The following is an 11427-nucleotide window of genomic DNA, read 5'->3' as shown; positions in this document are numbered from 1 at the left end:
GATAGGGATTCTGAAAATATTAAAATACAAGTTTGTTTTAGTAAAGAAGAAAAAATACATCACTTTTAATCGGTGCTAAGTGGACAACAGTCTGTGCAAGTACTGCATTTTCAGCTTTTAGACAGCTGTGCAGGCAGGTAGTTATTACTTGCTACTTTACTTCAGTAATTTCTCTGTGCAACAACTCCTAGTGCTGGAAATCGTACTACCTGGCTTAATTCCCTTTTCGGAATTTAATGATGTAAAGTGAGGACCATAGAAGAATTTTATTTTTCAAACCAACCACCTACTGTCTTGCCTTGGTGCTAAGTCAAACACACACGGCACGCAGGGAAAAGAGCAAGGTGCACAGCATGACACTCCACAGAACTCGCCAAGATCTGACCTGGCAGCTGAGTCACAAGAAAGAGCAGCATGGAGAAAGCTTATCAAGCCTATCTCTGTCCATTTTTTTTTTTTTTTTTTTCATCACATGCTTCATGGGAAGTCAGCCATAAAACCAGGAGTTTTGTTTCTGTAATGTTTTAGCTTTGTGTGAGGATGTAAGCCTTGTCAGAGTACAAGCAGTTCTGGTCCCAGGTACCACATAGAATTGCAACTATCTACAACAGCATTTAACAGTTTGAGCATTTACATATGCCTTACAACTATGAAGCTGCTGTGAAGATGCTGCCAGAACCCTGCCCAGGAGCAGAAGGGAGACTAGGACTTTCCAGATCTGATGCTCAGGAAGGAAGCTCAAAGTCTCAGAAGTATGAGCTCTATACTGCTGTCCATGAGTTCCTTTCACTCAGGAGCATCAGCAGCATTTGTTGAAGGAAACACTGACAGCAGAATTTGCAGGCTCCCATTTAACCCCAGTTTACACCTGCCAAGATTATATGCTCTGTGTAGACCATGTCTCTGTTCAGCAGTGACACATCCTCTGTGTAAGAAGACAATACATCAGCTTAGGCTATCCCTGTGTAGAATTCTGCTCTCTCCACAACCAGCAACAGCAGCAATGACCATAAATTCTTTAGAAGGGTTCAGCTCACCACCGTGTATAACGAGGAACATGCTGACATAATAGCTTTTCTGCAGACTCAGATCCCAAGCCCTGATCTACAAGAAAGCCTTCAATTCCTTATAGGATTCAGTATTTTGCTACTGAAAACATAATCAATACAGTAACTATTCCCAGTATTGTTTTATTTTATTGAAACAACATACAGCTTACCCACTTTGCATCTGGGCAGAAAAGATGATGTTATTTACCCAGGAAGTAGGTGATGAGACAGAGAACTCTGAGAAAACAGACAATGCCATCCCTGTAGGCCTCAAGACAGTGATTTAAAGACAAAACCACTCCTTATTCACTTATTTCATTCCTTTATGAGGGAAGGGCAAACATATCCAAACAGATTCAGAAGCTATAGTAGACTTATGTATCATATTTTTGCACATTTCATGCAGAAACTGTAAATACATAAATACAAATGAAAACATTGTCTAAAACATTTTATACCATACTGGAATTTAAAACCAAACTTCAGCTTCCAACTACCCAGTTAGAAAAAAATCCAATTTCATTGTTATGCAGTTAGTTGACAAAGCAAATACTGACTATGACCAGGCTAACCTGAATACACTTAGAAATAAGTAAGAACTCCATATTTAAAATATATTCTTCTGCTACACTTTGTTATAAAGATAAGAGATTTACCATGAACTTCTTATCATAAAAGGTAGAGCTTTCTAGGAGGCCATCAGTAAGGTCTTTGTCACTTCCCTTTTTAGGTTCACAGTGCAGACTATTAACGCAGTTATTTTCCCCCAGCTCTCGGGTAGCTGTGAGAAGCAAACCCCAATTTCACCCTCAAGTGAAATTCTGAAAGTATCAAATGAAATTGATAATACTTTTAGTACAAGAACTTTTTCATGAAGAATTTTTTTGGCTGTTGGCTCCATAAAGATTTCTGGGATTTGCTGGTTTGGTTTGCTTGTATATTTTTTTCTTTTCTTTTCTGATTTTCTCTCTTTTGGTTGCTTAAGTCATACACCGAACTTGGGTGTTAACATATTAACTAATACCTTCTATACTCATGAATGGACATGGGTTGCTTTTCCCTGAGTCATGCTGAAGTCACTTTCTTAGACTAACCAGACCTACTTCATCTCCTTGAGGAGCTGCAACCTCAATCAGCAGAACATTGCTTTGATTTCGCTGTAATAGCTGATATCACAGTATTTTCAGACACAGTATTTTCACATGGCTGAAAGACAATGCTTCTCTGGCTGCTGTCAGCATATGTGAGCTGTGCCTACACGAACACTTCTACACGCTGTTAGAATGCGGTCTGGAGAAGAACTGGTGATCAAGCATTCTTCACTCTTTCCTTCTCCACACAATCCTGAGAAATTTCTCTGCTTTTCATCCAGCAATGCCTCTTCTAGGAGAGAAGTCAACCAAGAACTGTATGACACTTCACAGAGGCCCCAAAATATCAGAACAAAGCCAGGCCTCTCTGCTTCTCACTCTTCAACAGCATTTCGTTTTTTTTTTTTTTTTTAAGCACATTTGGGGAAGTTTACATCCTGTTAGATATCCAATTTCCTTTCTTAGCTTAGTATCGAGGCCTGCTGTGTCCCAGGCATTCCATCATCTTTGCATTAAGAATATTCACTTCCCTTTTGCAATGAGCACCTTTGGTTTACTGTGCCCTGGACAGGTGATGTAGCAGGACAGACCATTCACATTATAAGTTTTCACAGCATTGCCAACATCCACCATTAAAAGGAAAATCTGTGGCTTCAATGCAGGCAAAACATCTGTAATCATCTGAATTTAAATTACCTCAGTCTTCCAGAAAAAGGTCTAGATTTCCAGATTTTTTTTTTTACCCCAAATAACATATAGACAAAGTCCCCCAGGTTTGTACAGTTACCTTGGATAAACTCTATAACATGAAGAATCCATGAATCTGCACATTTTTGCTCCAACAGTCACATAGCACAGATACAAACATACTAATGTTAAACTCTTTACACACAGTTTTGCTCTTGTCCACTGAGGAAGACCTCCAACATTTACTGCACTTACAGTAAAGCTCACATTAATTCTGCAAAGGCAAACAAAAGTAGTTTCAAAGAACAGCACTCCTTACATATCAGGTAGATGCTGGACTACCAGTAAAGAGGAAAAAAATTAACAGGAATTCTGGACCAAATGAAATGAAGCTCAGAACACAGTAGTAAGATCCATGCTTTGAAAATCTAGTAAGGATGTCGTTGCCATAATGACTCAAGTACAGACAGATACACAGTCACTGTAAAATCATTCTTCTTGACTTGGATGAGCTTTTTCTGTAGGAGATGCTGCTGATTTGAAATAGTGGATGCTCTCTTAGTGGATGACATCTGTGATACCCTAAACAGCAGTGAAAATCCACAGAGAAAGTGAGGAATTCTTTGCCTAATCCTTCATACCTCATATCCACTTCTGAAGTATACTACTATTAAAAGAAGTACAAGTACACAACAGGATTTTATTCAATTACTCTGATGTAATAATGTAAGGATTTCATCTTCGCTTTGTGCCCCCAAAGCCTGAAAAAAAAAAAAAAAGTCAGCTCCACCATGGCCTTTCCATTGAACTCTCTAGTTCTAAAAAAGCTAAAGGTGGCAATGGAAATGAGGTAAACATATTCACATGAAGCAGAACAGCAAGCAACTGAAGGCTGACTGGCCTGGAAATTATTCTGCTCTTGCAGATTAGACAACCTGCATTCTACAGAGAACATGTCTGTGCACGTTTGCTAGAGAAGAGTACGTGTAGTGCTCATCAGAATGGAAAGCCTTAAACTAATGCACCTTGCGAGTGAAGACAAGCCAGATGCTGATGGTGCCATGCCTACCACAGGCCTGTGGGGAATTTCACGCCCTACTTCCATAGGGAATAGAAGGAAGGGACATTGTTACATGCCATCTACACTAAGTGGTAAAATAAAACAAGGATGCTTGTTCAACTGTAATTAACATATGTATGTTTTTTATAGGTCAAAGTCTCTTGAGCTTCAGGAAATAAAAAGGTGTTTTGCCTTACCAGTAGCAGTTCTTGTTCCTGAACTGCTGCCTTCTGTGGAATTCCTTGAGTACCCATGCATAGGAGGTACAGCTGTGGTTTCTGTCCACATACTGTGATAAGAGGAATGTGGCTGTGCTCTGGCATGAAACACAGTAGAAGGAAGGCTTCATTAGTGGCTTTTGGAAAAAAATAAGAAGATACCATTCCAAACAAGAGAACTGCACCTCCAAGGGAGAACGGTAAGCATTTATTTCAAAGCTGGAAATATTCCTATTTAATGTAGTTAACACACTGAGAGCAAGGACATCCAGTGCTGTGATATCATAATATGTAGACTTTCAAAAGGAAATTAAGCTTTTTTCTTCAAAATAAGGAATTCTAACAATTGCAAATGAGGAAATTTTTCTTTCTGAAATTTTGATAAGAAAGAAGTTTGAAATCTGAAGTTTAAATGCATTTTGGCATCACCTACATCCCAGCCATAGTTGGCAAGAGAAAACATCCTTTTGTTAACTCTTTTGAAAAGGTCCTATCAGTAACACTAACATATCATGGTCTTTGACTCACTCACTTAAAATTACTTGCTTCCATGGATATGGAATTTCCTGTTGTTGAAATGTACAAACAGCTCTCTCACACTTCCTGGCACCAGCATTTTGCAGCACATAATTTCAACAGCCTAAGAAACCAAACTAAATAATAGTGGACCAAAGACTGTTTTAAACAAAAAAAAAGCCCAGGTTAGGAAGCTTGTTTATGTATTTGGATTTACTCACTTAGATCTCTAATCTTGAACAATAATTTGTCCTACTGAAATGGGGGTGTGTATAGAAATCAGGGAACAAACCATATGTAGTTACTACATAAATAGAATGCCTCAACAGAAGAGCCATGTATTTAAGCCTTAAGATATACCAGGTCAATAAAAACTGTAACACATTACACCTTATAAAAATTCTCAGCAGAATTAATTTAAGGCTTCTGTTATTAAAAATAGCCCACAGCTTTACAAGGCAGATGGTTAGCATACACTCTTGTCCATATATCTTACTCTCTAATCTGTTACATTTCTACAGGAATCACCTTGATACTTAGGCAAGTCCTTTAATAAATAGAGAAAACTGCTTAGGCTCTGAAGATTCCCTGCAGGAATCTCATATTTTCTCCATTGAAGCCTAAAATAGCAGCAACTGCTCTCTTTAAACTGTTAAATCTAAAAATTATGCACTCTAAATGTCTAAAAGCCTATATAAAATATGGCCATCCAGACTTATTTTAGGAAAGATGACACTGATACAAGAGATCCATATACAGATGATTATATGCTTAATATGACTATGTGTGTTTTAAGGCATTCTGCAGATAAATTGTTTAAATGCTCAATTTAAACTTGCAGGCCATCATGCCAGATCAGAGGAAGCAGAATAAAGTATCTCAGCCTTTCTAATTCTGCCTCAGAAACATGTTTGAAATGTCTCTGGTCCTGGAGCTACAAACTGCTGCTCAAAATTCTTCTAGTGGTAGGATTTTATAATTTGAATAACATGTAGAATTTTATAATCTGAATGACATGTAGGATTTTATAATCTGAATGACACAGGTCTGAAATCTTACTGCCAATATAGTATATGGCATAGCCCCTGAAAGCTTAAATGCTTAAAATCTGATAGTATGCATATTTTACCTGTGACTGCCTGCCAAGTAGCCTAGCAAGCTTCCTGCTCCTAATCCAGTCCAAAATCCTGGTCCTGAACTGGTTCCATGATGGGAATGAGTTCCAAAGCTGTTGTCATCTTAAACAAAATAAAAATAGGAAGCATAAGTTAGTAACAGACTAATCCTCAGGCCAGCTGTTGCAACAAAATTCTCTCCTGTTAAAGATAATGGAAAATTAGACAACAAAGTGCTCCTGATTTCAGCAGATTTTCAATCAAGCTTAACTTGAAAGGCCTCACATTTCAGAAAGCAGAACACCCCCTACAAACCAACATCACAATAAAGAGTTTTATGTTAAAAATCTCCTTCCACTTCATTTCACAGCCCTGGAATTTGCAAAACATGGAAGGAGGCCCTGCCTGCTGATCTATAAACAGACAAGTTAGATTAAAAATAGAAAAGGAAACTAAGAAAGAATAAGCTGCTGAAGGTCACCGAGCAGGCCAGAAGCAGATGCAGGAACACAAATCAAGTAGGTAACACTGCAGAGTGAGCAAACCACAAAGACACAGAGCTCCTAATCTCACTGAGCACAGCTGCACAGTTGGAGTCACAGTGGCTCAGTGTAACACTAACATTACTGGTATTGTTCCTGGTAATCCTAGTCTGGAACTTGTTATCAAAAGCCAAGCTAACTGCAACCACATTGCAAAGTTTTCATTATGCTTGAGTCGCCAAGCTTGACAAATACCTTGATGAAACTGCAAGCATATCAAGTAGGTTGTGAGGAAATGAGAGTCACGAATTTTTGGCCATGTGACCTGCACTTAACATGAGGTTCCGAGCCAGAATGAATGTTTTCCATTTAGAAAGAAAAAGAGAAAGTACAAACCCAAAGTAGAAAAATTTTCTGGTCTAGCAGAAATCATGGATGCAAGAATAAGCTCAACCATGGGCTTAACACATAAGGAAGTATAAAAAGGACTGAATTAACATGCCCACCTGAACAAGTGGGTCAGAGACGACATAGGTAAAAATTAGAGGGCCTCGTCTGCCTTCAAACTGATATGGGTTGTTTGAAGTCATAGAATATAAAACAATAATGAAATAATCAGTTTCAGTCTAGACTGGATTTGATATTGAATTTAATTTTGAATGTGTGGGGAGAAATAGAAACTCTCATTGGGATGATATACCATTAAATTATGCTGATTTGGAACAACAACAAAAAAATTACTTAATTTACTGCAAAAACAATCTTAATCAGAGATGAACCATTTGTTCAAAAGCATCATGACTGAACACTGACTCAGAAAACTGAGTAATTTTTTTCTTAAATATCTAGAGTAAACATTAAGAATCATGTCAAAGAACTGGGAGAAAGCACAATTTAATTAAGATAGTCTAGCTAAACAAGTTCCACAGGACACATTCTGCATGTTAAGGGGATTTAAAATGAGGCAAATTAAATATTAACAGCAATATGTGAACAACATTGCTTTTCATTACTGTCCAGGTTTCCAAAGACTAATACATTCCTGGAACACATGGACATACATATTCAGAGATGTGCTTTTGCTCTTTTCCCACAATGTAAGGCAGGCACTGAATGTATGAAGTAGCCTAACAATTATTTTTAATCTGGCTCCACATTTCAGTTTTCCTCCTTACTTTGCCTGAAATCTAAAGACAAATCATTGACATGCCTTATTAAAAGCATCACAAGCTAAGCATTATATGGCTCTCAATGTGCATTTTAAATGTCTCAGTTTTCAGCAATCCTCATGAAAACATTCTCAAGGCCCTGCCCTTGCTAGATTTGTGACTCCTGCCAAGAAAAATGCACTGGAGCAATTAACTGACACAGAACTGAACAGAAAAAAAACAATTTAAATAACCCTTCATTGTTTCTCCTGTGCCCAGTGTGACAGAGCTGTGTGTCATGGCCAGGGCTCCTACTGACCACGACAGTACAGCCAGTGCCATGCCCACATATGGCCACTGATGCCCACACAGCACAAACATGCAAAACAATTTGCAATGCCAACAGATTCCCTTTAATTTTCTGGTGCAGGTACAGCTGAAAGTTTCTGCTGTGCATGCCCAATCCAAAAGAATTATACTGCACCCTCTGTTGGCCAAGCCGTTTGAACAAAACTCAGAGAAAACATTAATAAGCATGATTAAAATACAAACCTTCAACTAATAAACCTAATCCTTGCTACATATTTTCTTGCCAAAACCCCTTCTCTAGTAACAAAAAAAGAGAAAAAAAAAATTATGTAACTTGTGAGAATGTAATTTAAGTTCCAGTTCCAGTGCTGTGAGCAGCTTGCATGTTTACAGGGTTAAATTAGTCAGACACCAGATGAGTAATGTTTATTTCCCTGAGACACTATGACGGCCTAAGGCAGATCACTTATTATATGACAGAAGTCACCTGTTTTCTGGGAAAAGAAAAATTGCCTCTTTTCCCATCAGCAACCCTGTCTCTGCTTTTGTAATTTTCAACTTCAGATGAAAGGCCCCACATGAGATTCAGATGCTGTACCCTCTAATGACAGTTCTGCTCTGGGAACCAAATCTTTCAGCTGCTAGGACTACACTGAAGCTCTGTTAAACAGAGGACTGGTACATGATACTCCATCAACTGCTTTGTGAATGAAATCAGGGCTGAAAGGCTGTTCTCTAAAGTTTCAGAGTGCTCCCTTGGCATGGGTTTGTTTCTGCCTGTGCAAGAACATTCTCTTTCCTAGATTGCCTATGACAATTTTTCTCCCTGTCACAATCCTGCTATTTCACAGGTGATGAAAAGAATGCTTGCAGAGCATGGGGAGGTAGTTTTTCAAAGGTTCAAAAGGGCAGACTGCCCTGAAAGCCTGTGGAAAGCCAAGCTCTTATTTCCTCTTTTGAACAAAGAGCAGAATACAAAGCTGACCGTAGGCTCTGCAGCCAGTTCGGCAGTTGCCTGCAAATGCTGTGGTTTAACTCTATCCCACCTTCCCTTACCACAGATAAAACAGGACAATCCTGCTCACCCGTTTGAATACTGTAAATGGCTCAGAGCCCTACCTGTGAAGGTGGACTTAAAACCAGGAGGAGGAGGTGTCTGCTGACTCTGCCAGAAGGGCCGAGAGAAGCCATCATTGCCCCCAGAACTCTGCTGAGACTGCTGGCTGCTGAGGAATAACTTGTATACTCCAAAAGCAAGAACGAGAAGAACAATTACAACAATTGCTCCAGAACCAAAATCAGAATAATCTTTCCTTGACTGGTAATAGCTAGAGCCAAAGCTTCCAGAGTTCTTCATTTTCCTTTCACCTTCTGCAGTCAGCTCTAGCTTGAACAGCAAACTACAGGAGCCTCTCAGTATGTAAGGATCATCTGGGTAATCGTAGCCTTCACAGCTCACTTCCATTTGTCCAAAACGGTAGGTATTTTCCAGGTCTGCTTTGCACTGCCACTGAAAAAATAAACACAGTACAAAGTAAAACACACTGCCCCAAAGATGAAAACATCCATCTGTTTCCCCACATATGTGCTGAAATAAAGCAGTAATTGCTAACAAATCATCTACAGGCCATAAGTAAGAAATCTCTGTGTGCTCCTATTTTGAAAAGGAGTAGGAATTTGATGCTTAAATGAACATTAAATCCTAAAACTTAAGAACTATCTTATCTTTCAGAACACTAAAGAATTCAGCTCTGGAAGATTTCACTTTTTCTTCACTGAACACTTTTTCAAATATCCCTTCCTAAGATACAGCAATACTTCTAAAAATGTGCTGTACCCTGTGCAACAGTTACATAATAAATGCCTGTCCTGTGCAAACTCAATGGCAGCTACAGAAACATAACACATGAGCCGGAGATCCAGTGCACCATTGTGTCCATTTGTGTCTGTGCAGAAATAAAAAGAAACTGGGACAAACATCATTAGGCATCCATATGCAACATTTAACAATTATATTGGGAATTCTCTGGTTGAACACAGGCGGATCCCCAGGCTCCCGTTCCCTTGAGGTACCCAAACACAGAGAACTCTAGTGGCACATGACATGCATTTTGGAGAGGAAATAAGAAAGTAGTTGTCTCTAAATTAGTAATTCAGTACAGCAGTACCAACTGCCAATTAATATTTGACTGTTCTTTCACAATACTGAATCAGTTTTAGCAATTACTTTCAGCCTTGATTCCTGGTTATCTATTGACAGCAGCATCTTTAACAGCTGAGAGTCAAGAATTTACTGACTAGCACTTACATCCTAAGGTGCAAGTGAAAGTCAGGCAAGTCTGAAATCTAGTTTTTAAAAGGGAGAGCTGAAGTGAATCAAATATTAAGAAGCCCTTTCTTACGCTAATAAAAAATGCAAATTCACACAGCAATAATAATTAAAAAGTATCCTCTGGAGTTTGCAAGAGTTTGATTTTATAAACTTAAGCACCATTTTATTTAAAACCAACAAAGGTCATGCTTTTACATTAGCTCCTTCAAAGACAGATCAAACACATAACTATAGTAGTTCTCAAAAATCCAAACCTAAAAGTATTTAGGTTAAGTTTCAGCACAAGAGTTCATCTAACAAAAAGCATCTGAACCGACAACCTAGCTCACTGCTCTTTGCTCCTTCAGAACTTACCAACTTGGGGGAAAGTAATTTCATAAACAGTTTAGTAAGTTTTAAATAGTTACCTGTACATCATAGCCATCCCATCCTTTGTTGTAACACTGAACAACCTCGGGGACATGGGAACACCCCGCAGAGCCTCCTGTGCACTGCAGCTGAGGGATCGAAGCTGTCCGCCTGGATGTTGTGTATTGCCCTCTGTGGAGAGTGAGCACCTGAACGTCCCGCAGCAGAACCTTCCCTGAAACAGGCAGCACAAAGAATCACATACTGCCCCAAAGATGAAAACATCAGTCTGCTTCCCCACATTCCGCTGGGAAAGACCTCTGTGATCACCGAGTCCAACCTCGAACAAAGAACCCTATCATGTCAACCAGACCACGGCACAGAGTGCCACGTCTAGCTTTTCCCTAAACACCTCCAAGGACGGTGACTCCACCACCATCCTGGGCAGCCGATTCCAATATTTGATCACTTCATCCTACTGCTCGTCAGAGCTTGTGCAGGAGCACTCCTCTTGGCTACCAGGGCCTCCTCTCAGGAGAAGGCTGGCGCCAGAGGCCGAAGCAGTAAGCCTGCACGTTTACGAGACGAAGCTCTAGGAAGCACCAGACGACCGGAGAGAAATATGGCAGGGTTCCCCGTTTCCTTCCGAGGCGGCTCTGGGCTACCCCTGGCAGGCAGACAGCCACCGCTGACCGCGGCGCGGATCACTGCTCCGGTACAAGCCGGTTTAGAGGGAGCCCGAACCCAAACACCTTCCTGGCGCGGACCCCGGCACAAGCCCTTCTTTCCCCGCGCCGGCCGCCGCAGTGCCGGGCCGCGAGGAATCGCCAACGCGCCCGGAGAGCGGCAGGGGCGGCTGCGGCCGTGCTGAGCCCCTTATCCCCGCGGGTCTCACCCGGTCGGTCCCAGCCCAGCGCGGGCCCCGCGGCGGCGCAGAGCAGGAGGAGCAGGCGCGGAGCGAGGCCGGCCATGGCAGCACCGGGAGCTGACACCGTCCGCCGGGGCGGTGCTCGCGCCGGAACACGCGGGGCGCGGGGGAAGCCCCGCCCCCAACGTGCCGTGGGGCCAATGG

At 40.8% G+C, this 11427-nt stretch overlaps 1 protein-coding gene across 1 annotated transcript; it reads right to left on the bottom strand.

Moving 5' to 3' along the window:
* Positions 1-1174: 1174 nt before the first annotated feature.
* Positions 1175-11420, bottom strand: SARAF (store-operated calcium entry associated regulatory factor). Its single transcript, XM_002195871.7, has 6 exons — positions 11251-11420; positions 10415-10590; positions 8795-9185; positions 5751-5859; positions 4085-4203; positions 1175-3588 (listed from the first exon to the last, which is right to left on the bottom strand). The coding sequence occupies exons 1-6, from the start codon at positions 11324-11326 to the stop codon at positions 3563-3565; spliced, it is 897 nt and encodes a 298-aa protein (XP_002195907.5). The 5' UTR covers positions 11327-11420; the 3' UTR covers positions 1175-3562.
* Between the last annotated feature and the right edge of the window lie 7 nt (positions 11421-11427).

This window comes from Taeniopygia guttata, chromosome 4, assembly GCF_048771995.1.
Source record: "Taeniopygia guttata chromosome 4, bTaeGut7.mat, whole genome shotgun sequence".
In the NCBI taxonomy this organism is placed as follows: domain Eukaryota; kingdom Metazoa; phylum Chordata; class Aves; order Passeriformes; family Estrildidae; genus Taeniopygia; species Taeniopygia guttata.
Note: the sequence above shows the minus strand (reverse complement) of the source record. Positions and strands in the feature narration are given on the sequence as shown.